Source organism: Corylus avellana, chromosome ca1 (assembly GCF_901000735.1).
Source record: "Corylus avellana chromosome ca1, CavTom2PMs-1.0".
NCBI classification, from domain to species: Eukaryota; Viridiplantae; Streptophyta; class Magnoliopsida; order Fagales; family Betulaceae; genus Corylus; species Corylus avellana.
In genome coordinates, this window is record NC_081541.1 from 47,329,843 (window position 1) to 47,356,367 (window position 26,525).

Sequence of the window (26,525 nt, forward strand, 5' to 3'; positions counted from 1 at the left end):
TTATTTAATTGCAATAATTTTCTTTATTATTCTAGAAATTTTCATAATAGGCGGCTTAGGTTTACTTTTGCTCTAAGTTTGCTTATTGTAGTTATAAATAAAGCAAACCTACTATGTAAGAGGAAGAGTTTCTGTATTTTGATTAATTTATTAACACTTTGTAAGTGATTTTCGATCCCTTTTGTCTTGATTTCTTGATAGAATCTTGGTTTAAGAAGAGTTATGATTCTATATATTGTTGTTTGCTATTGCGAACCCACTACGCCACCCTGCATCTCTCTCTCTAGTTAATCGAGCCTACAAGACATTGCTCAACTTATTATGGCTTGTTTTATGTTACCATGAAATATTCATAGTGAAATTCAAGTCATGTACACTTCTATTTTACTATTTCTTTCCCCGATTTAATCTCTCGATTATTCTCATACTCTTGAAATCATATTTCACCAGGTACATTTAATTTTAGTAACTTTTAACTAAAATATTCAGGCCTGAGATTTAGAATAATCAATTCCAATTAATTTTATCTCAAGGAGATATTTCATCTCTTTGATTCCAATCAAAGTGATTATGGATTTCATTTTGAGGAGTAGTATTCATCCAATGTTACATATGACCATCCAATATGCTGAAATTTTGACCATAAAGATCTCACTCCTGAATGAATGTATCAAAATAACCTACACTTCACACTTGACTTCACATTCCTCTCAAGACTGAGAGTCAAAGCAGTCGTAAATTCAAGTTATCCAATTGCCACTAGTTTATAGAATAACAACTCACATGGTCTAATTCATTGTATTGCAATCACACCAACATATCAATAAGAAGTTTCCACTTCCATGATCAAGATAGATCATCACGATTAATATGTTACAATCTTACCAGATAGAATGTTCAATTCCATCACTGACTATGAATTAGGGTTTATAAATCATAAGGTATTATGACTTAGATCTGAAGTGTAATAATTTCATTAACACACCTAAACCATATTTGATGTAACTTAAGGACTGCATATACATAAACGTCACATACATGTATATCAAAATCGTTTGATTTTAAATTGCACTTTTTATCCGCAAAACCATAATTTCAAACACACTCTTAATCTCATAGGCAGTAACCGTGACCTTATTTGGTCTATTGGAGACCGAGCTGCAGGCATATGCTGCAGCAAACGTGGGTGACGGGAGAGGATAATAGAGTTGTGCAAGTATCTTTTTCATTTTCCTTCTTTTCTTTTCAGATGAAAACAATACAAAGTAGCAACTATGTAAAACATTGGCTGGCTGAGAGATTGAAGAAACTCAAATATGCTGCATGTTTCCCCAGAATGCAGTGCATCTGAAAACTAAAACCAGCAATTGCAATTTGCATGAGCTATTGAGCTCTCTCTCATTCACCTAACATGCACATGGCAAGTCGTGCAATGGGTGACCCTTCTGGTTTCTTTCCATTATCTTTCGTGCAAGGGAAACTTGCTTCCCAACCACAAAGATGAATGCCGTACCCTTCCCACCGGCACCTCTAGCTGTTCTCCCAACCCGACGCACGTATTCACTTGGATCACGCGGGAAGTCAAAGAGTACAACATGATCCACCCCGGTAAAGTCGATTCCACGGGATGCTCTGAAATAAAATTTTAGCTACATCAAAGCTGCTATATTATGCATTTCATTTCATAGAAAGATGCTGGTGCTATGAAGTTGATCAAAGGTAAATAATGCATAAAACTCAAATAAAATACCTATCAGTGCAAACCAAAAACCGAGAGACTTCATCTGCCTGAGAACGGGTAAACTCCTTGAAATTTGCAAGCCTTGATTCTTGAGCCACAGCAGCATGGAAGGGTAGAACTTGGACGCGAGTTCCTTTTCTATCACAACGTTTTAATACATTCTCAACTTTTCTACATGTGTCAATCTGCCAATTGAGAAGGTATAAGCTACCATAAATCAGAATGATTCAAATAACTTACGAATAAAATGTTAGATATATGTTTTCTTATACATGTTTATCAAGTAAGAAACTGATAACTTAGCAAAAATCACAGTGAGACACAAGCCAGCTATACTAGAATTACACAGAGAGCCCCAAATGCATAAGAGCTCGAATGTACCTTGTTACAGAAAACAATTGTCTTGGAAACTGGCTTTCCCTCCACCAGATGCAGAAGAGCAGATTTCTTATTCAAAAAAGCAGTTTCTGGATTTCTTTCAATCTCATCTTCTCCACTGCAGTCTACAAGAACCTGGACATGCGACCTTGTAATTAATTCATGATTAGAACATTTTAGACATTTTATATTCAATACTTACCCTTGTATATCTTTAATGCTTAAAGAAGTAATTTGTGTATGCTGTGCATTATTGGACCCACCTGGACACCTATGCCAACAACAGAATAAAAATATGAACCCTATACCATGAAAAGAGTCTCAAATTTTCAATGGTCTCTGACCAAACTTTATCGTTACTTTGGCATTTCTTTCTTTTTTCACTTTAATACTTCGAATATGATGGAGCACTTTGCAAGATAGGGGAAAATCTGAGTCCAATCCCTGAACTTGTACCACCGTTGGGAACTTTGAGCTCGCCCTTGCCGTTGTCATCCTATGTGGAATTGTCAATGTGTCTTGAAGATTTTGACAGAGTAAGAGGTACTGAACAAACTTGGTGATTGTAGGATTGTAATCATGCAAGAGGGCTGGAGAATGGAGAGACTGAAGAGAGAAGGAAAGACAGATTATTTTGCTCTGTTCTTATTCCTAGAGCAATTTTTCTTTCACAATTTTTTTTTTTTTTTAATAGTAGGACATTGTTTTGACAATCACATGTAAGTCACACAATATTTAACAAAATCTAAACGAGAGAAATGGATGGATGGATTAAATTGACAAAATACGAAACTTTAGGGTAAACACCACCCAAACTAGAAACCTAATGGCCAAACTGACAATTAAGCTAACTTGGAAGAATCAAAATGTAATTAGGCCTAATAACAACAATAATAAAGAAGAAAGGGAAAAGGAAAGAACAATTGAAACCAACCTCTTCAAGGCCAGGGCTTACACGGTGCATACCAGGTCCCATGATCACTTCACAATCAGGGAATACTTCAACTAGTTTGTTGTATATCTCTCGTGGTAAAGTTGCGGTCACAAATAGATATTGTGTAGTAACAGGTGAAGAATTTATCAACTTTTTCAATGCTACTTCAAAATCCTCATCATTGAAGAGTATATCAACCTCATCCAAGACAGCGCTGCAACACAATGTTTTAATTAATTTTAGCACTGGCATAATATCTCGTAAAATATAGCTGTGCCGTGCAGGTAGATCCATCAATGCAGGTAATGAAGATTATTTGATGGGTCACAACTAGGAGTTCCCAAAACAAAAATTGGTTCCAATGGAAGACAATAACAGTGCAGCTGCAGCTCCAAAGGAAAGATACAAAGTACATTCAGCACAGCTACTATTTAGCTTTTGTCAGATTAGTATAGAATCTGACCACATACCAGCCAGTGAAAGAAACCAACATGAAGTATGTCCTAATCATGTTGCACATGCCATAAGCAAAACATAAGTTGAATCACATTCATTTTCTGAGCAGCCATGAGGTAAGCAGGTACTATATAAATATCCCTATTAAATGGGTGAAAGGCACTTATTTACTTACTACATAGCACGTCAGCTCTAGTTCTCAGCCAATAACATGCATTAAACAATTTCATATGGAGAGAAATCCACGTCAAAAGTAAAAATTGGTTGCCAAGTATCAACACTCCTATAGCGTGCTACTACAAGTTCACTTCATACAATATGCATAAGTGAGAAGACTAGCTGAGCTATTGAGAAGGACAATTTTAGATTAAAATCAATTAGTGGAACAACAGGTTGAAATTTATGCATGAATGCAGGAGTCTGGAGGCTATGCTTGTAAATAAAGTAGATTAGTACCAGCTGGAGTCATCACGAATTCATTGATTACATTGGGACTGAGAAAATACATTATAAACAGTAAGGCAGTGGTCTTATAGAATTCAGGTTAAACATGATAAACCCAGGAGTACTTGGATGTGCAATTATTTCTTCTGCATCTTCATCAATCTTCTCCATAACTCCTTTTTAATCATTTCTAATACAACATACACTAAAATCCTCAAAATTTTCAGTTACATAACTACATACTATACTGTGTACATGCAGATGCAAGTATTTCATTAATCACATAACACTCCCATTCAACTTCTACTTCAACCACTCCATTTTATATTTGAGGAAACCCTCTTCACTCTTTCTCTTCCAATAAATTATTGAATACGAAAACAACTAATGTGGTCAGTGGTTGCTAACCAACAACTCTCAAAATCCCCTAGATTACTGTGCAATGCCTATATATGTTTGCATTAAAAACTTCTCTCCACATTCAAAATTAAGCTTACACCCACAATTTTTTCCCTATCCAATAGCCTTCATCATCCAACGCAACATACTTTACAATATTCTAAAACATAATAAGTTAAGTTTGTCCCATTCTATTCTCTAACTAACATTAGGTTTTTGTAGGCAGATCAGAATCCTCTAAAGTTCGTAGTATACTCTACTTTGTCGAGTTCTTAAAAGCCCAACTATTGTTTTCAAACAAATAGTTCATATTTTGCCACCTAGCACTTACTGCATTTACTTACTCAACGTTAACTTCATCAAACCAAAATTAATGTTTATCACAAATTAAGAACATTTTAAAAGTGGTAAATGTTGAGGTGGCAAAATTATAATCATATGAACTCAAAACAACTGTTCAAATTTAAGGAACTCTATCTTATAGAGTATCCTAGGAACTACATCATAGAGTATCTTATATAGTACCAGAGGAACCACATCACTAACTCAACATTGTAGTGTATCCCCTAGGAATTCTAAAGGATTTTGACCTTTATAGGCCGTCCTGTCAAAGATTATAAGTATGACGAAGACTATGCTGCCACTTATTATACACTTAGAGAACAATATAAAAGATCAAATGGGATGGCACCCATTGCACAAAAATTCATATTAAAATGCTTATAATTCTCTAAAATCACAAATAGGCCCAATTATAGGACAAAAAGATATGTTATAAATTAAAGGGAAATTGGGTTACCATCTTAGATTTGTTAACTGCAAGAAGCCTTCTTTGATCAGAAACAAGAACCGGCCAGGTGTTGCAATTAGAATATCGACACCTTGTTGTAAATTTTCCAATTGAGTTTTCTGCCGAAAACCACCGGTCACAACCATAGATTTGAATGGTACACCAAATTTTGAGATCGCTCTGCAATTACACAAAACCTGCAATGGTTTTCATTTAAATTAACAGCCATAACATATCCAGAACCATACATCAAAATATTTTTCTTAACTTAAATGTAAACAAGCATCACATTGCATTCATAAATGGTGACATTTTTTCATCATGGTCGTGATTACCTCTTCAATTAACAATTCTATATAGCATAACAACTAGTTTCCCTACAAGCAGAGGGCCCATAGTAGAAATGATGCAACACATATCCCTAATGAAAATTCCTATTTCCAGCATAAGGATATTGAGATGGTTTTTGTCATAGAAAATATAGAGAACATGGGTCCAATTTGAAGGAAGACATTACGTACAATGAAATTTTTATATTCAAAAAGTGAATTATGGGTTCATACAAATCAAAAGTTTATCGAACTCAGGGTGGTACCAACACACTTCAAAGGAAATAGGATTAGAGATTCTACATCACAAGCTAATACATTGACAAAATACAAAAGCTTACTATCGTATTATACAATCACATTGCATCACGATAACCAATATTGAATGAACTTCATTGAGTATCATCTCAATAATGGACAAAATCCATTTTTAAATCCACAAACTCAAATATCTCTTGATCCCTATTATTTGCAGGCTTCATGACTTCCAGATCACAATTCTGCAACATATACAGTTTTTTTTTTTTTTCCTCTTTTGGTAAGTACCCTTATCTAGGGACGTCCAATCTGTAAATATTATACACACGTCGGTAGGTGTAACTACCTCTTCCATGTCCTCTTTTTTCACTCATCCAAGCGGCCCTGCAACTTGGCATTTCCTAATCGCTTAGTTTATTGGAGAAGATAAATTCTTGAATAAGTTCAAGAAGAAAGGCCGCAAAGAAGGAAAATGAGAACAGAATTAGATCTAATATTAACAAGTCATGGTTATGGTTCTGGTTCAAGTCAACAAAATTTACAATTCACAAGCTTACAATTTACAATTCATGGGGCGTGGTTACCAGTCAATTGAGCAAAATTAAACAGAAAACTAAAAATCAAATATAGCAAAATGAAAAAAAACATGCAAAAGTGACACAGCAAAGCAGTGTGCTGATATGAGTTGAGCACAACAGCAACAGACCTGAGAAGCCAACTCAGCAGTTGGTACCATGACAACAACTCGAGGATTTTGTGATGAGCTTTTGCTAAGTTCTTGCATTTCTTCTTCCCTAAGACACTGAATTATTGGTGCAAGATATGCCAATGTCTTCCCAGATCCACTTTGATCAGCTATAATACAGCTCTTCCCCTCAATAACAGGTGGAAATGTCATTGCCTGTTATTCAAGATGTTCACCATCGGCATAAGTTGCAGTCAACATTTAAGCTGAATGAGCTTTCTTTGACAAATATGAGTTTTAGCCAAAAAAGGAAAAAAAAATGCTTTAGGGCACGCACACCTTTGTACAATTTGAATAACTTCATAGCCCAGTATATTAGATGTAAATCATACAGAACTCAATTCAACTAAGCCTTAGTTCCAATTAAAATAGATGCATATCATAAAGCGCAAACAATGATAGGGACTTTCCTAACAAACTACCATCTGAAATGTAACAGCTAAGGTACCCTTTTACTTGAACCTAAAGCAAGAGGTTGTCATAAAAATACTGGTATGATGTTAATCCAGCTAGATGCAAGATGTCTGACATCACCTCCCAGAAATTGGAATGCAATATGACTGTCAGCACAAACACAAATCTAAGCATCTTAGTTTTGTAATGCAATTACATAGCCCAAACCAAAATGAACCAGAAGACAATCTATAACTCAGTTTTGTTTTGCCGTGGGGGGAGGGGGACAGGGTAGACAGAGAGAGAAGAGTAATGTTATCCCAACGGAAGTAAACAGCTTTTCCAAAGATTGAATTTGCATAAAAGGACAAGGTGGGGAAACGTAATTACAAAATTATACAAGAACAACAAAAATTATCAATATTATGAAAGATCCACCATATCACAAAAGGAGCAAGCTCTTGAAATCCAATTGGATAGGAAGAAAATAGAGCATGCATAAGACCACATATTGTACGGTCAAAGGGCAAGTGAGCAGATAAGATGACCATAAAGTCAGATACCTGTTTCTTTCATGTAAGAAGCTCTGAAGTACAAGAATAGAAGTGGCACTAATTCATAGACCAGATAATTGACAAGAACCTCGTAAATTTGCAGGCAAATATTATGAATTGGACAATTCTGGAATTTAATAGGACCCAAAATCATGTGCCCAACCAAATTCTTTGAATGGAGATAATATTTACACCCACCCACACACACACACACACATACCTATATATGGCTTAAATTTGGTCAACATGAAGATAATGTCGATATACCTGAATATGTGAAGGGCGCAAGAAAAGCAGCTCCCTTAGAGATGCAATCATAAATTCACTGCAGCCCAAGTCTCTAAAGGATTTTTTACTAAAAAAGCCATTGCCAGGGGACAACTTCCTCCTTGGCTTTAGAAAGTCTGAAGATTCAGATCTAGAGTTATGCATGGAACCTCCCCTGCCCCAACCTCTTAAGTTACGAGCAGAAACTCTTGGAGCTGAAATTTCCGATATCCGAGTTTCAGTGTCAGATTTGTAATGTTTAGCTGGTTTGCTTTGATAACCTTGTTTCGGAGTTATATCAGAATGATCAAAATCATCTGACGTCCCTCTTATTTGCATCATGTCGCTGACTTCTTGAGACTGGGAAGCTCCTGCAACTATTCCTCTATTTCTGAATGCATTTTCTTTCTGCTTTCTCCCAATATCTTCAAGTTTAGGGTGTGAAATGACAGACTTACCAAATGACCTATTTTTCACAAATAGCTTGTCATCATTTTCACTTACAGTTTGCTTTGTCTGAGAAGTATTTTTGACAAGAGCTCTCACTCTCTGTGCTTTTAGCCTCCCAAAATTTCCTGCAGACCCCCTGTGAAATGCTGTTAGAGAACCACTTGCTGTAGTAGCTGGCACACCCTCAATTCCTGTCAAACAAGAAAGAACCGATGAGGGCATTGGATTAAACGAATAAACATGAGGTTATTAAGAAGAAAAGAAATGAGAAAGAAAGACGAGTCTTAAAGGTTTTATTGCACAAATATCAAGGAAGATGGTACATATATGAGGACAACCTACTGGTCTTGTGAGTCAGATTACAGAAGATGAAAAGCAAATCACTAGCTCAACATAAAAATTTACAAGTTTAATGCATATGTTCCAATTGCAATTGAATTCTTTCAAAACCATACATTTGGAACGCAAGACCAATAAGTTCAATTCATTTTGGGGCCAAGACAAGAAATGGGTTTTAATAAGGATAGAAGCCAGAACTACCCAGCAATCCACTTCTTCACAGCTTACACAATGCATTGGAGCCCATTGCATGGAAAGTTGAACCAACCCATTTCTTCACAGTCTCTCTCATCCACTAATATGATTTTCTTAGCAGATAGAACCAGAGAAAAATTAGACTTTTCCCTTTATTGCTATCTATAGCTTCATTAACTCTTCATCTCAGTTTTTCTCTGAGGCATTGAGATGTTAAATAAATGCCTCCATACCATTTGAACGAGTAACTACGGAATGGTCATACATTTTGATGGATTAAGGGATTCAGCAAGAAATTAGTTCAATTGGGTCTAACTCAATGAAGTAGGGTTCCAATGCATTGAGCAGAAATTGAATAATTGGGCAGAAAGAGCAGCTTCATTAGCATAATTACCAGTAATGGAAGTCGTTGCATCTCTAGCATCATCCAGACGATTGAACTGTTCCTTTTTATTCAAAGTGTTAGCGGTGGATGGTTTCCACGAGAGAATGTCTTTGGAAGGAGAAGGAGAATCGTCACTTCCTCCCCAAACAATGAACTTTTCACCAGTGTCATCATCGACAAGCTGATAAGCTCCAGGAGTTTCCATGGGCGTGCGAGTATACCCAGCTCTGACAACCAATCTGAGACCCCTCTCATACCGTTTGAACGATGAATTCCAGTTGGGTTCAAGAAGTCTTGGTTTAGGTTTGGCGCTCAAGTTTGCAGGTATTGGAGCAGGAGGAGCTTTTGCCAGCAGCATTTCCTCTGCTTCTCTTGTATTTTATCAATCACAAAAAACAATAACAACAAGATTCAAGACATTTCTGCAGTAACTGGGAAGAAGAAGAAGAAGAAGAAGAAAGAAGAAAACAAATTGAAAATTCAATAGTTGAAGCAAAGGTTAGGATTACTGTGACAGAGATGCTTGTTGGAGCTGTTTCTGCTTCTGGGTTTGCGGTGAGAGTAAAGATAAAGATTACTGTGGGCCTGGACTTCCAACCGTTGCCGCTAACTTGGGCCCATTCTTTCGGAAGAAGTCCAACAACTTCCAAAATAAAAAATTAAAAAAGTATATCTCATGCGCTACTTTTATCACATTTTTTCAAAGACTAATGCTATTTTGCATTTTTTTTCAACTGACAATGTTCAATTTACCCTTTAATATTTTTTTAAAAAAATTAAGATTGATGTAAAGGTGGATTAAGCATGTCACGTTAAAGAGTATGTTAGAAGAATGCAAAATAGTTTTTTTTTTTTTTTTTTTTTTTTTTTTTTGTATGTTGTGCGCACAAAATTTTTACTTTTTTTTTAATGATAGAAGGCTAGAAGCTCTCAACATTTTCTTTAGAAAACCCTCGTTTTGGTGAAAATGGATCCTCTCAATTTCACTTGAAATGGAGAGGGTCAATTTAGTGTATTTAGAGGGGTATAGTTGTCCATTTAGTTTTTGAACAAATTTTTTTGGATAACTATACCCCCCCTAAATACACTAAATGGACTATCTCCATTTCAAGTGAAATTGAGAGGATCATTCTCCCGTTTTGGTGAAACTTCCCACCATTACATGCGTGTGCTTTGGGGGAGGAAGGATGAGCTTTGTCTCTTCCCTCCTCCCATCTCCCGCCTTCCTTCCCCCTTTTGTTTCTCAGTTTCTGTTTCCTCGCTTTCTCGTTAGTTTTCCAACCTAATCTATAACTTCACCTCCTCCACCACCACAAACTCGATTTCTATCCACCCTCTTCGACCTGTGTTCTTCAACACCATCCATTTTTCACTTAGAGCCTGTTTGGGATTGCGTTTGCGAAATAGAACTTTTAAGTCAAAAAGAGCTTGAGCAAAAGCTTCATTTTTAAGTTTTTGCAAAAAGTGTTTTTTGGCCATTTTTAGACTTTTTGAACCCTTAAAACGCTTTTAATTTTTTTACCAAATGAATACATTTTTCTTCAAACGGGTTTTTTGAGTGTTAAAAGCACTTTTAGGCCTCTCAAACGTAATCTCAAACATGCCTTTAGAGCTTGTTTGGGATTGCGTTTGAGAAATTGAGCTTTTAAATTAAAAAGAGTTTTTAGGCAAAAGCTTCATTTTTGCCAAAAGTTTTTTTTTTTGGCAATTTTTAGGCTTTTTAGACTTTTAAAAGCGTTTTTAAAAGCCTTGAACGCAATCTGAAACAAGCCCTTGTTGTGTAGGCCCCAAGCGCTATACATGGAAGATAGATCTGAGATTTTTCAACCCAGATTTGTCTTCAACCATCAACCTCTCCATTCAACACGCCATCCTCTCCACCTTCTTTCCATTGAAGTTGCAGTCTTTTAGCTTATAATAAACAACTTGATAAGCTGCAAATACTGCGTAAGTGTAAGAGTTAGTAAGTAAACCTCCTCGTTGAGTATGGAATGAGCTTTCTATTGGGAATTGTGTCCAAAACTCTAATTAATTGGATAATGTTTTGAATAGAACAAAATGTATATACACCTATTTTTACATGGCATATATATATATATATACACACACACACAAAAGATTATACTCAAAGGTCCTTACAACTTATAAAACTTGTTGTTCGTAGTCATAATGAAATTGGGAATTCCATCTAGATTATAACATGTTAAACCTCAAGTGACTTACCTTGGTCATGAGAAGTAGGGAGGCTTCAGGTTAATATGTTGGGGTGATAAGCATCGAATGTTGCATATTCAAGCATCTTAACTCGTATATGTTAATTCCTTAGCAATGTTATCTATTTAATTTTGTTTTGTTTTCGTGTTTTCAGGTTTTAAATGAAAGACGCAAGAAAATCCGTTGAAAATTGGGCTTAAAGCACACTTTGAGAGCCTTTTGAAGACTTGGGATCAAGTATACAAGCAGAAGGGCTCGAGGGCACATGCGCTCGAGTGCCCTAGCATCCACTGAGCTCGAGTGCACCTACACTCAAGCACACCATTCATTGGGCTTGAGCGCACACGGGTCCTTGAATCTGGCAGAAGTCCAAATCCAATATGGAAAGGGTTTTAGGTCTCCTACTTGGACTAGGTGTAACGCCCCCAAATCTAGCCTTGACCAGTTTGGTAGGGTTACTGGCAATTACCCTCAATCTAACTAACTGGTAGTTAGCTGGAAAACCGCCCCTCTAAGACACGTTAGAGTTAATGCATAGGAAAGTGAAATAAATCTAAGATCTAGTAAGCACAAAGGAGTCAAGTATTATCCTCAAGTACATGGACACGGAGCAACTAGTAAAATAGCTTAAGCAAACCCGGTGTGAAGATCTTATATTTAAGCAAGGTTCATAGTGGCAATGTTGCCACTCTCTCTTCTTTCTAGGAACAGGTTTCCTACAAGATGTAACAATCGCGTAAGTCTAAAGACTTAGTAAGTAATGTAGTGTCCTAAATTTTTAAAAACCCTCATTAAAGAGATTTATTTGGTGATAAATATTATTTTAATATTCATATTAGGCAAATATATTAATTTTGAGGAAAATATGATATATGAATATTATATGGAATAGCCAAGTCATGTGGTATTGGAGCACCACATCATGTGGCCCTGACGAGGACGTCAGGAATTTAAGAGGAGGAATTTATAACACCCCGGTCCCATATTGGGAAGTTAAGAAGCCCACATAGAGTGGTGGTTTATAAAGATAGTCATGGGTACTAAGTCCCACATTGCCTAGTTATTAAGTAAAACTGGGCTTTATAATGAATTCTAAGGAAGCTCCAAATTAACTAGTCCTTTTGAAGTAATAATGCAGATGTGGCTAGTGTTTTTCCCTAGGTTATTACATCATATGATCTTCCAATGAGGTGATTTGACCGTTCGAATCGACCGATGTTCCAAGTTGTCCAGCTTGGACATTTGGCTCGGGCTCCCTCAAATGTGTAGTCTCCATATTGGATTTTGTATATTAAGAACCGATGAAAATCGAGTTTCCACAAACGGCGTCAAACTATTGATGACAGTTTTTCGATGAGTGACTATGGGATCCGAGGAGTCATTCATCTACAAAAGAAGGAAATTTAGGATAAGAGCTGTCGGGGTGTGCCAGCGGGGATAGCTCTGATGCTTAAGTCAGTATTTGATTTAAGAGAGGGAAAGCAAGTAAGCAATAAGAGCTTGAGAGAGATTTGTGATTAGCAAATTAAGAACTGGAGCTTCCCTTTTATAGGCATCAGGTAGCGGTTGTCATTCCCTAATTCTCGGCCCCACGTTCCAGAGGATCTACTGTGTGCAATGTGTGGCAAAATGGATCATGGGTTGTGGGCTACTCCACGATCCTGAGATCGTGGAGTGTTTTAAGGGGTGGCTGGGCCACGCTTGCCTTAGACACGGGTTCCCGACTTGTTCTTGGGCACACGTGGCTTGGTTTGGTGCTAACAGCTGGACCACGTTTTGTTGAATGTGGGGCTTTGCTTGGACCCTGGGGGTATCCCACGATTCATTGGTAAACATGGGTTTCCTTCACTTGCCGAAAGACCATCGTACCCTTGGTGGAAGGACTATTGTACCCTTGGTGGGCCGGTCATGTCTTGGCGTAGGTCGACTATTTCTTAGGTTGAGCCTATCTTTAGTGGGCTTGCATATTGGATTGGGCCTAGAGGTCTGTTGGGCTTAAAGTGGCCGATCCATTAACCAACAGCTAGTATTTCATGTGATTCGGGTATCAAGCTGTAATCTTTTGGGCTGAGCTAGCAAGCAAGTGTCCCAAGTGACTAGGTAGTTAGAGTTTAGTTGGGCTGTTATTTTGCATAAAGCTTTGGGTCTTTCTTAGAGTCTTTTCATTTAGAACCTTGGTAATTCTCTAGTTAGTTTTGTAGTCATTGTAGAAGGACGTAGGCCCAAACCTCGAATTTGAACATTTCATGTAATCATTCCATTTACGACAAACAAGAACATTTCTTTAAATTTGCTTTCAGGAGAATTTTTTTTTTTTTTTTTGTGAGTTTCGATTTCATTTAGTCGTTTTCTAAGGGTTAAATCTTAAGAGTAACGATTTTATATCTCATGTATGTAAGAATTGGAAGAATTGTCACTGATGGATAGAACATAGAGGCAAACATGGTTCGGTTTCCTCGTATTGGTATTTGTAATTGTTATTGTCCAAATTGAACTAATTTTAATATTTATAATGAAATGAAATCCAATAGTCCAAAGTACAATCACATAAGGCATCAACAAGAAATTTGGCAGCAGATTATAACGAGATCTTCTCATGGTTTGGACAAAAGGGTCTTCTTTCCTTTGATTGAGAAAGTTTCAAATTTCTCCGTAGTAGGACTATATAAATGAAGACAGTCGCTTGCAAATAGGCTTGGACCTGGTTCGGATTAGCTCAAGTTGGGCTTCGTTCATTTATTAACTGGAACAAATATGTATGCTTCTTTATTAAATGAGTCGTATAAACTCTGCTCGACTTGTATAACTTTATTTTTACTTTTTTAATAATATTATTTTTAACATTGTAATGAGAACATGTTAAGTATTTAAAAAGATAATTTTTTTTTAAAAAAAAAAAAATCATAATGTAATGTATTATTGCAATTGTAAGTATAAATATAAAAATATGTGTATTTGTGTGTATATGAGTAGGTTTATATATATAGAGTGAATGTATATACATACTATAAGATAAAACATATTGTTAGACCAATTTTATGCCTAACTGTTTCTGGTATGGCGTGAGCTGCACATTAGTCGAGGTGTGTGTGTGCTAGATCTGGAATATGCTTGTGAGGCTCCTTGGGCTTGTGAGACTCCTTGATAGCTGCAAAATAGTAAGAGCGTCAAAGGTCCGCTAGCCACTATGCTGGAAAAACTCCAATGCCTAAGTCAATTCCTTGGAGGAAGAGCAATTTATCGAACAATTTGATAAACAAAGCTCAAGAATCAGATCTCAGATTATGAGAGAATTCAGAATGTCTTTGTACCTTGTATAGGAGTCTATTTATAGACTTAAGAGTTGAAGTAGGGTTGACCTCTTGAAGTGTTATCTTCCAAAGAGTTGAGATAGACTTAAACTGGTTCTCTTGAAGAATTATCTCCTGAAGAGTTGTGATTGGATTTGGGCTCTTTTAGATAAGCATTGAATTGGATAATCTATAACCCATATTATCCAATAGAGCTTTTGCATCTCCTGTTATTTAATTAATAGCTTTGTGGGCATGCCATAAGCCCTAAGGCCCAAAATTTGATGAGCTTGTAAAATGAATTTATTCTCAACACATAAATTAATTATTTAAGATACTAGTTGATTTCTCTAATTAATCTTAACTATAATTAAATAAACAGTTTGAATTTACAAAAATAAAAAATAAAAAATCCTGGAGAGTCTGTCAAACCTGCGACTGAGAACGATGCTTCGGCCATTACTGTAATGGGCAATAATGGCTGAGAACGATCCTCCACTTGCATCAGGGGACCTAGGGGGGCCACAACGCAGTCAAGTCACGCTCTAATCGCACAGCCATGGTTCATCATCATCCAGACTACCTTGAGGTAGGACAACGTCGCTATGTAAATAGCGCTTTTGTTTCATAACTTTTCGATGTGGTACACTGCGCTTTATTGTGAAACGTTTCCTCCAATCTAGCAGTGATTGCTTGGTTTAATCTGCTGCCATTATGTTCAATAGAAAACGGAAACAATTATACAAACAAAAAGAAAGCAATCCAAGCTTTTGTTTGGCATGTACTTATTATTATTGATACCAAAAAGAATGATAGTCTGGCAATATCTCTAGGTTGTAATTTAGCAATCAGCACAATCTCATTTCTTCCATTAGATTGTCATTTATATCATCGAGTGTAGCACACACACACTATTCAAAGATTACATAATTAGTTGAGTTAAAATAAGATTTCCTACTAAGGCTATGCCGCTAGAGTAGAGCTGGAGAAAAACTGAAGCAAAATTGTCCCGAGGCCGGGTCTCTCCTTTTCTTTGGTTACTCACTTTCACTTTGGGAGAAGTATCTCTGAGCATCAAGTGGCTGCTTCCAAGAGTTTGAATCATCTACGTCATAAGCATTTCCTCCATTCATCGGTGCAAATGCTGTGATAATAATAATAAAAAAAAAACATACACACACACACACACACAACACACATCAAATGCATTAGCATTGCACCAAAAACATCCCAATTCAAAATGGTTGTCAAAATAGAACAAAGAACCATTCATCTATTGGGCAACTACACAAAGGCACAGGCAGATATCCCAAGCAATTTACAGCACTAAATACACCCCAAGTTTGAAGGGAGACTAAGTCAGGCATTTAGATGTCACATGATAATGAAATCCTTCATCTTTGTTTTACATGACATCTGAATCTATGTAGTTTTTTTAAAATAAGTTATGATCAAATAGTTTTACAGGCAACTATGGTGGGCCTAATCCTAAAAGTGTAAGCTAGGTAATGGGTTTGATCCCTGTAAGCATTTCATAAAAATGTCTTTAATAGTCATTAACAAAATCTCTGCAGTGTGACACTAATTTCTTTAATTAATCCAAAATAAGGAATAAGGTAGCCCCCATTCTCAACACAAAGCACAATGAAATGATTCCATTTCTACTCTACTAATATCTTAAATTTACCATTTCATATTGTGGGGCAAGTGAATAAAGCATATATAGCGGAGCTGCGGAAGGTGTGTGCAGTGAACAAAAATTGCTTTGTTGCAGTTACGAAAGAGAAGTCAACTATTAGGGATGCTTTCCAGAGCTACAATCGCAAAGAAAATAGGCCTGCCTCCACAACTAGTGAAACACGCGTTTCACATTAAACCCCCTTTTAAGTGGGTTATGAATTTGCAGGCTGGGGAGGTTGGGGAGGCTCCTACTACGGGCCAAGACCCAGTTGAGGAAGCGGGTTTGGAGGTAAGGGATATGAGTCAAGTGGATCCGTGCTCTACCCAGCTCTATGGTCCTCCAGTAGGCTCGCTGGCAGCCCTCAATGCCTTGGATGCTGGAGTGCTAGACACATAGACTTCTCCGGGGGATACTGACATTGTGCTTGGCCAACCAAAAGCCAGCCATCCACCGTAGAGCCTATGATGATCCAGCCAAAGCATTTGACTCTCCCCCCTCCGTCAGATTTTGCTGTTTGAAGATAATTAGAATACAGGTATTAAGCGATTGCATGAAAAGGTATTCTTGGAGGGTGAAGCAAAAATCGAAAACATGGTGGTGCTGAACATGGAATTTGAACAGAATGATGCTAGTATTACATTCTCCTCAGCCCTTGCTCCTCTTCCCACTCCTTGCCTCTTCTTCAAACTATGCCCCATTCTCACCCACACCTCCACTCCAAACAGACCCCTTTTTGCTTTTTCTTCTAATACAAACCAACCCAATTCACCTCTTCACCAAAACCCAAAACCCACGCCTCAATTTAGAGCAGAGTTCAATGGCTCAACGTGATTTCAAGGCCAAGATCATATGAAAAATGTTTGAAATCACAGAAGAGAGATGTTTTGAGAGAGATAGAGAGTAAAATGAATTATATATATATATATATGAGTGCTAGAGTCGCTTTTAAAACAGGTGTCATTTTGAGGGATTCCCCAAAACGAGAGCAAGAACTGCTTTCTAGTTAAGAGTCTTTTGGAGTTGAGTTTTGGGGTCTTAATAGCTAAACGGGAAAACTACACTTACCCAGTTGCAATGTACCCCCAAACATCAAAAAATTGCAATGTCCCTGCTATTTTACTAGCCTCTTTTAATTACCTCATCAGTTATGATTTTCTATTAAATCCTAACAAATGAAGCAAAAATACCCATTCGTAAAATAAAATAAAACATAAAAAAAAAAAAAGCAAAAAATGACCCACGGGTCATCAGTTTTTTTTTTTGGATAAGTAACTCAAAAAGCGTAGAGGGGCGCAAACCTAATACACATAAAATATACAAAAGAGCCCCTAAACTCTAAAAACATAAAGAAATTAGAAGTAAGCAATCTATTAAACCTTACTATCCATGTATAAAGGGTGTATAATGGGCATTTTACTAATTGGGTGATAATGGGCATTTTACAAATTAGGTGATATGCCGGTATAATGGACATTTCATACGTTAGCCATCTTAGTCAATGAAAAAAGTAAACAGGCTAGCAGAATAGCATGAGACATTGCAACTTTTTGAAGTGTGAAGAATATTGAAAATTTAGTGATAGTTTGAGACGAGTAAGTGTAGTTACCCTAGCGAAAATTTAAAAATTTTGATCTTTTCTTTTGGAGATGCTCTTATGCAACTAAACTACCACCCACCAAAATGCAAAATCTATGGTCGAAACAATATCCTACCCACCCACCGAAACGAAAAACCTGTCATACAAGCTTTCCAGATTTTTCCCACAGTTTTGTAATGGTGGGGAAAATTCAAGAACCTGTTATACAAAATTGACCCTGCGTGAGTTTCCCAGGTGCTTGTGGTGATAAAAGAGGAAATCCCCAATGACGGTAAGATTAGAGACACAATCTACACTCACAGTGTCTTAAGACATTCCTGGAATTGTGTTGTAACTACTACATTTCAGATTACAAAACATGGGTATTATTGACTTTTCACACACATTATTGTGATTGATACAGTCAATTGTATCTAACTTTTTATACATTTTTTTTTATATAGACTTGAGGCAATTCTGACTTTTGATAGAAGTGGATGGCACTATGGTCTTTTCGTGCAATGTTATTTGAGTCATTTGAAGTCAAACAATTAGAGGTGACTCATCGTTTTGTATATAAAATAATCAAGTGTATCTTATGCTTTTGTATATAATCAACCCAAGTACAACATGGTCATTTCGTGATCTCAAATCAAGGGCAAAATGGTCATTTTGAAGGGCAAAAACTCATGTGGCACATCTTCTGTCCAAAATACAGTAGAATTTGACCACAGAGGAAACTAAAACTGAAACTTCAATTTTGGGGTAATTAAGAGTAGGGTAGTAGCTTAGAAGAGTAAGTGTAATTTACCCTAATTAAATAATAAACTTTGTATGTCAGGCCTTTCTAACTTCAAAAGCTTTTGATTTTTGCTCATTATAATTTCAGGGCTGATGAAGGAGATGCATATCATATAAATATACACATGGTTAGCAATTTATGTCAATCACATGAAAGAATCTAATCTTTTGCCCCCCGCGGGGGGGTCAAAATTATTTTGGATATATAGTTCTTTTACTCCATTGTCCTTTAGTGATTGTACCATATGTGGATGCTAGACAACTTTATGCTTGAAATCCAGGATTTCCTCTAATTATCTCACCAGTGTTTCAGGAGTCTTACATAAAGGACTCTTAACCAAAAAAACATATATATATAAAAATAAAAAATAAAAAAATAAAAAAATTGGGGGGGAGGGGGAGAACAATTCTTTATGATAATATATGGTTCTTTTTCTTCATTTTCCTAAAGTGATTGTACCATATGGCTTGACAACATATGCTTAAAATCAAGGATTCTATCTAATTATCTCATTAATGTTTTAGGAGTCTTACGTAAAGGACTCTAACATAAGACTTAGGAGGGGAAGTTTCAGCACTAGCTTAAAACTATTTGGTGATAAGTGGGAAGTTCTTCTAACCAGCTAAGGGGCTAAAGTTAACGCCAGTTGCAAAAAATTACATTTAGCAAACTCACCTACACGATGTCAAGTGGTATTTGAGCTTAAGCACATTTAGATATGAAGCTGAAGACTGAGCTTGAGCTTGGACTCCTAGCTACAAGTTAGGAAGTTGATAGATAAACCTAGCTCAAGCTCCTACTTAGAGTATTGTTTTTACTTACAGCAATGGTTTGTGGACTAGTCCCAAGAAGTTGGTGTCACCAAATCATGAAATAAGATTTTGTGCAAAAATATAAAAGCTCAAACACATTGGAAGTACCTTTATCTCTCATTCTTTTCTCTCTGTCATATTCAAACTTATCCCGAATTTGGCTGACCATTTCCCGGGTATCACCTTGCATGCTCCTCTTGAAACCCTGGTCCTGCATTAAATCCAGTCACTTGTGTCGTAATGTCACACATAAGTAGACTATCCATGAAGTGACCAAAATCTCAATCAGAATTAAAGGATATTTCTAGCACACAAACACATATGCAAGTCTCATAGCAGAATTTACAAAAGTCTTGCATATATAAGGGTCATACAAGAAATAGATTTTTCCCTTTTCCTCTTTTGAACTATTCTCCTGGAAAAACTAGAAAAGACATGAATGGAGAGATAGGGGCTGAGCACCAACCCCTTAGGATTGGTATATAGCCCCTACCAATGGTCGTTGGTAGACGGTCTTTTGTACAGTCCAACCCAGGGGGTTGGCTACCAGCACAAACCGAACCCATCAGTTTGGTTGGTAGTTGCGGTACCAACCAACCCAACAAGAGAAAATCTCAGCGGCCGACACTGTTCTGGAAGCCCTTGCAGTCACGAAGGGATTCGATTGTCTTCAAGAATTGGTTCCACAACCAAGTAGAGCCAAAGTAGAGATGTCAAGCACAAATGATGGATATGGATGAGCACAGATGATGATAAGTCAACTAATTGCAAATTTTCAAGCCTTCAATCTCAAGCCTATTTTACTAGTAAGCAACAGCAGCCGCGCTAGTTTTTTTTTTTTTAAAAAAAAAAAGCAGTCTCAATGATGCCATAAATCACAGCCAAGAAAAAGAAAAGAATGCATTAAATCACAGCCGTGACGTTACAAACATGCAAATCTTATTCATTAATAAAAAATGCAAATATCCCTCTTTTTTCTTTTTTTATTCTCTTGATGATGCCCAAGTGAATGCATTAAATGACAGCCTAGAAAAAGAAAGAGAAATGCATTAAATCAGACAGCAGAGTCGTTTACCCATGTCTATCACCAAGGGTTTTTGCTCAGGAAAAGAAAAACTTTTTGTCATGCACGAAGGATTCTCTCCGTTTGTACTTTGCTCCTTCATTGAGCACTTCCAACTACACAAGACTCTCTCTCTCTCTTGCTCTCTAACAAATTTTTCTCTTGCTAATATTTTCTTTCTTGTTTTTCTTAAGAGAATTATTTTTTGGAGTTGATTTTTTTTTTTTTTTTGATTAGTAGGGAGAAAGTGCTGAATCTTCATCCATGCGTAGGTTCGGTGGACTCGCCTTTGAATTCTGTGGAAATGGTAAGGGAGAAGCTTCTACACGTCTCTGGAAGCACAAAGGAGAGCCCTGGAAATGGTCTTGCATATATATATACATATACATAATCGGATTGGGTTTACCAACATCCTAAACTGGACAAGTGATACCCTCAACGAGTTACCTACCGAACCTTGTTGGCTCAGGTCAGTTCGTTTGGGCTGACTCAATGATCACCCCTAATTGAGATGGTCATATACAAGACCATATAGCAGTAAATGTTACTACATTCAAGTTGCACTTGAGCCTTCTAGCAGCAATTCCATCTAGTGAATCATGACTAACAACCATTTTTTTTCTTTCTTCTTATGGAGCAATGTTCTCATCCAATTAGCATAACCACTAGCCAGAAACACTTACTTGAAGGAGAAAAAAAAAATGCATGCTCTAGTGTCAAACACAGTAATTCCTCATTTGCAAATAATTAGTTTGCCAGATCTCCCATCTCAATTATTCACTGCAGTATACCAAAAGAAAAATAACCAGAACTAGCTGAAGAGGCCATATTCAACAGCCTATCGGTATCACTCCTGTTCCCAATCATGGATGTCTATTCTGCAACTTTGCTTTTCTTCCTTTAGTAATAATTTTATCAAAGTAAAGAGGAATGTAAAAAGCAAGTTCTAAACTTTGTCTCCACAGAAAAACAAAACCTTTTTGTACTTTTACACATCAAACCACTAACAACAGTTCATAAATAGAAAGTAGAAAGTAATATGGTTAAATCTTTACAGATCCACGACTCTAACATCAGAAAATCTACCCATACCGGCTTTTGTGCGCTTGTTCGCATGCAATTATGTGATTGTGTGCAGATAACTTTTAAATAAAATAGCAATTGCAATCAAGTATAAGAGCTTGACTCTGTCATTCCTATCTGAAACTAAACTGTCTACCAGCCATCAAGCCTATGTGAGTTTTATGTGCATACAATATTGTGATTACGTCCACGCAAGCAGCTGTGACACACAGAATTGAGTCCTCCAAATCATGGTGAATTATCTATTTCTAATTTTAGAAACTGTCCAAAGTTTTCTTTTGATAAGTAAACAAAATATCATTAAAAGTGCAAGACGCAACTCAAGTACACACGGATTACACAGGAGAAACAACTAGTTAGAAAAAGAGAACTAGTAAAGAAAATCATAAGAACTAACTAAGCACATTATAATCTAGAGCAGCTGCTAATGATGAAGAGTTTGAAAAAGAAAGCCATTGTCCTCTCACTGTTTTCAAAACTTGTATCATTTCTTTCCTTCCAAAGATACCACAAAAGGCAAGATGACACCATCTTCCACACAGCTCTAAGGACTACCTCCCAACCCTCTCTAGCTAGCATGCAAAAAAGTCTACTACTCTCTTAGACATAACCCATCACGGCTTTAAAACGTGTTGCTGTCATGAAGGGTGTAAGTATATATATATGCACATCTTCATCTCCATGCCCAGGCGATGTGGGACGCCACAAATTAGGCAATGTGCATTTTATTAAGGTAACCCTTCCACTCTCATACAAATACATCATCCTCCACCCGGCTAAACAACACTCAAATCTTTTCAATAACACCATCCCAAATAGCCTTGGCCTTAAAGGAGCTCCAAAATGAAGGTATGAGGAATATAAACCCATCAGTGTTTTATGTTTTAATAATAGTGTACAGTGGTACCTAGATAAACGCATCAGCAACCCTATATCCGAATGTGCTTTCAAGTAAGACCTGTTTACCCAATCCCAAGTTTCTTAACTCCATCAGCATCATAGTCGAACTGTGTTTCTATGGTACTCTATATCAGAGAAGTAAGTCCCTTAATGAATTCAATTCCCAATTCCAATTCCTACCCATTTTTCATAATTTCTTGTTTATGGTATTTCCAAAGCAAACAAGATGACATATAGAAGGCAAACCAAACCCATACCTTCACTGGCTCAGCAGCAGATCGCCTGCTCCTGAAACACAATCAAAAGAAAGGTAAAAGTAAGTGTTCATCGTCAACAGTAGATACTCCTACTACAAGTTAATTGAGCCGTATTTACTAAAATATTAAAAAATAAGCATATTCTGATATGAGTTACATTCATCAATGAGTGAAATAGAGTTGTCTAAAATCTTGAATATTCTGATAATTCAGCCGTAGAAGGTGAAAAGGAAAACCTGTGTGGGGAAAAATCGTGATCATCATCTTCAGCAGAGTCGTAGTTGGCATGATCTAGGGCAATTCTCTTGGAGTAGCCTTCATCCCAGTACAGCCTCTCCCAGTTTTCTCTAAGCTCATGATACAACTCCATGTACTTCTTGCACCAAGGCTCGTGCTCCTTTATACAACAACAACTTAGAAAAGAAAGAAAGAAAGAAGGTTATGCCTTAGAAATGAGAGGAATTTGAGGACTCTGACCGATTCCTTGAGGACGAGGCGAGTGCGGCGCATGAACTGCTCCCGCAGCTGCTTGCGGCGCTTGTTAGGGATGTTGTCCCTGGGTATCACGAACCGCTCACGTGGAGGCACGTGATCACCGATCTCGTGCATCTCGCCGTCCACTATCCACCACTCCGACTTCTCCTCCCCCTTCTTCGCCAGGGACGGCGAACTGGGCCGCCGCCGCCTCCGCACTGGAGATGGGCCCGCATCTGTCCTGGCCCACCGGAGATGCTGAGCCGCGGAGCGGAGGCATGGAGCGAAGGCCTCCACTCGTTTGGTGAAGGAGAGCATGGGGATCGTCGTTGCTCTGTAGGTACTAGAGTATCTGTGTTGGTGCATACGGTGTGCCAACCTCCGGTCGTTATTGCATCTATGCCATATATATATATATATATATATATACTTTTTCAAAGTTTTAAATACGAGTAATGCTACATATGCTCACACTTTCGCACATAATAGTGGTTCCTCTTCATTCAAAAAAAAAAAAATTAGTGGTTCCTCACTTTCACACATAATAGTTGTTCCTATCCATAGTATTTTGTAGAGAAATAATTCCATGGTCGGTTGAGTGCATAACACAAACACATCAATCCAAAGCCTCTAGCTTCGCTTGATCAAGGTACAATATTAATACTCGATATGTAATAGTTTTTGTAAATAGAATTCTAAATTTCCTTACCGACTGCGAACTATTCAAGGTTTAAGACTACAAAGTTTATGGACAAAGACAATATGTGATAACCCTGCTACTCACACCCTAAATAATATTCAATGTAATCAAATGGCTTTTTCACATGCACAACACTTATAATTATAATAAACATGTACAATATTATATGGCATAAATGATTTAACCGGTGAATAACAACTTATATTCATTATAAACTTAAATATTAGCATAAAACATTGATATAAAATATGGGTAATTACATTTTCTCCCCATCAACTACAACACATTGTCAATTTGCCCCCATGAACTGAAAATCTTACTGCCCGACCCTATCAAACTACCATTTTGTTCCCAAAACTCTCATTCCCTTAGTTAAAGACGTTAACTCAGACGATCAACCCGTCACATGCGCCCTACATGCCATCTTGAAATTTTCTATCCCACTTTTGCGTTCACGTTAGACTGTTAAAAGACACTTAGACCCTCCATTCACGGCTACCAACACATGAAAATATCTTCATGTGTAAAGTATTTTAAAAGACTTCCATCCTCAGCTCCCATGGCTCATGCTCACCGATGAGCAATCCCACCACCTATTCGATAGCTCGTTCTTCGACATCTCCGACAGCATAATGCACCATCGCGAGCTCCCTAAGGATGCTTGGCACCGCAAGCACGACTGACTTGTGTTCCTCATCGAGTATCCTAATTCAGCGGTCCTTCTCTTCAACCCTCTCACCGGAGGCAGACTCGACCTCCCTCCGTTTTCCATATTCAGTGTGGAGGACGCAAGCACGTCGAAACTTTTCCGAAAATGCTCCACTCATCTATCAAGAAAGTCGTTCTCTCAACGGCCCCACTCTGCCAGAACAACTTTATCTTGCTGGTGATTTTCAACAAATCTGAAATTTTGGCATACTGCAAGAACAAAGATCTATCGTGGACTTTGATACCCTGCACGTACTTTTATAACGGCGATCCATCGAGTTTCATAGACGGCGCGAGGTTTTTATGCAAGGACATTATATATTGCAACAACCTATTCTACGCAGTGGACCAGGACGGTGCTGTTGCGGAGTGCGATTTAAATGGGGAGTCGCTGACGGTTTCGATTATCAGACCATTGCTAAAGATGGGTGGGGACATGAAGTATTTGGTGAATTAACGGTTGTATTTTTATTGTATTTCTTTTAACGGTCCAAAGTGAGGGCAAAAGTGGGATAAAAAATTTCAAGATGGCATGTGGGGCGCACGTGACGGGTTGACCGTCTGAGTTAACGCCTTTGACTGAAGGAATTGGGGTTTTAGGAACAAAATGGTAGTTTGATAGGGTCGAACAGTAAGGTTGTCAGTTTATGAGGGCAAATTGACAATACATTATAATTGATGGGGATAAAAGTAATTACCCCCATAAAATAATTTGGAATTTAGGGCATAATCTCCAATCATTATTAAAAATGAAAACTTAAAGTCCAATTTAAAATAAAAAGTTTACATAGATACTAATGATATTGGAGTGTTTGCATAAATACTGACATGATAAATGTGACAGATGATTAATGGTTAATATGAATAGTGAAGTGATCTCTCTCTCTAGTATTCTAGAGAGAGAGTCTTTGCTTTCTCTCTATAATTCTTCCCTCTTTTCTTTTACACAGCAACAAGAAGAACTTAAAGAGGAGGGAAGATCTAGATCTTCTCTCCTCCCTTTTCACGGTAGCAGTGCTCGGTATCTTCTCTATATGCTCTACCAGTCTTCATTTCTGGTGGGTTGCTCTAGATCTAGTTTGTAGATCTAACCAGATCTAGTCTCTTCAACCTTAGATTTGATCGTCTTCTTTGGTCAATGAGTGTCTTCCGAAGGGATGTCTACGATACTGTGCTCTTCCGCTGTTGCTTGTGGGCTTTTTGTTTTTTGTTTTTTTATTTTGTTTGTCCTGGCCTTCGGGTTGATTTGTTATCCTAGCTTTCGGGTTGATGATGGAGTAGATCGGTGTGGGGGCTTAACTCTCAGGTCGGTTTTTTAGTTTCTAGTTGTTTTGTATTTGGGCTACCCATGTTCTAGATCTAGTCTGTACGAAGCAGATCAATTCCTTCAATTCCTTAAATGTAATTGTACATGGGTTAGCGGAAGCTTTGAGTCATTTTTATGACTTTGTAACATTCATAGCTTTTAGCTATGATTTTTCAGAGCGATATGCTCTATGATGTAAGAGCTTTATACTCATGAAATTTCATAAAGAAAAGTTTTATATATATATATATATATATAGTAAAGTAAGAAAGGGATATATTTGAAATTTGGATAAAATTCAAGGACCTTATTATTAAAATTGAAAAATTAAGGACTAAATCAAAATTAGATTAAAATGATCGACTTTAAAATAACAAATATAACTTTTAATCTTGTATTCATTTTTTTTTGGGTTAAATACCAAATACCCCCCTAGAGTTTGGTAACTTTATTTTTACCTCCTGTAGTTTCATTTTTATCACAGGACCTCTCTGGAGTTTTGATAAAGGATCAAGTTAGTCAATCCGTTAGTTGACCGTTAGGACTGACATGTGGACCAATCAGATGATGACACATGTCACATATTTAATTTTTTTTAAATA

The 26,525-nt window shown here is 37.2% G+C and overlaps 2 protein-coding genes across 3 annotated transcripts; both read right to left on the reverse strand.

The window, feature by feature from the left end:
- Window positions 1-1,205: 1,205 nt before the first annotated feature.
- Window positions 1,206-9,624, reverse strand: LOC132164972 (DEAD-box ATP-dependent RNA helicase 50). The gene is made up of 9 exons (XM_059575488.1): window positions 9,567-9,624; window positions 9,067-9,428; window positions 7,689-8,329; window positions 6,436-6,630; window positions 5,152-5,339; window positions 3,054-3,267; window positions 2,123-2,254; window positions 1,751-1,926; window positions 1,206-1,632 (listed from the first exon to the last, which is right to left on the reverse strand). Exons 2-9 carry the CDS (start codon window positions 9,413-9,415, stop codon window positions 1,407-1,409), a joined length of 2,121 nt encoding a protein of 706 aa, XP_059431471.1. The 5' UTR covers window positions 9,416-9,428; window positions 9,567-9,624; the 3' UTR covers window positions 1,206-1,406.
- Window positions 9,625-15,376: 5,752 nt separating this feature from the next.
- On the reverse strand, window positions 15,377-23,612 carry LOC132182294 (uncharacterized). 2 transcript variants are annotated; one of them, XM_059595504.1, is made up of 5 exons: window positions 23,213-23,612; window positions 22,972-23,132; window positions 22,736-22,766; window positions 19,541-19,637; window positions 15,377-15,705 (listed from the first exon to the last, which is right to left on the reverse strand). In XM_059595504.1, the coding sequence occupies exons 1-5, from the start codon at window positions 23,573-23,575 to the stop codon at window positions 15,599-15,601; spliced, it is 759 nt and encodes a 252-aa protein (XP_059451487.1). In that variant the 5' UTR covers window positions 23,576-23,612; the 3' UTR covers window positions 15,377-15,598. The 2 variants fall into 2 exon arrangements, with proteins under 2 accessions (XP_059451487.1, XP_059451479.1); XM_059595496.1 differs by having other exon boundaries at window positions 19,541-19,643; window positions 23,213-23,609.
- Window positions 23,613-26,525: the final 2,913 nt, after the last annotated feature.

Bases quoted from the DNA above. Each gene is read 5' to 3' on its own strand.
- LOC132164972 (XM_059575488.1), bottom strand. From the start codon at position 9,415: ATGCTGCTGGCAAAAGCTCCTCCTGCTCCAATACCTGCAAACTTGAGC. The intron at 5,340-6,435 runs GTCTGTTGCTGT...AAACCATTGCAG, and splicing joins CTGCTGAGTTGGCTTCTCAG to GTTTTGTGTAATTGCAGAGC. The intron at 3,268-5,151 runs GTAACCCAATTT...ATTGTGTTGCAG, and splicing joins CAGTTAACAAATCTAAGATG to CGCTGTCTTGGATGAGGTTG.
- LOC132182294 (XM_059595496.1), bottom strand. From the start codon at position 23,575: ATGCACCAACACAGATACTCTAGTACCTACAGAGCAACGACGATCCCC. The intron at 22,767-22,971 runs GTTTTCCTTTTC...ATTGTGTTTCAG, and splicing joins CACGATTTTTCCCCACACAG to GAGCAGGCGATCTGCTGCTG. The intron at 19,644-22,735 runs GTATGGGTTTGG...GATTTAATGCAG, and splicing joins CTGCTGCTGAGCCAGTGAAG to GACCAGGGTTTCAAGAGGAG.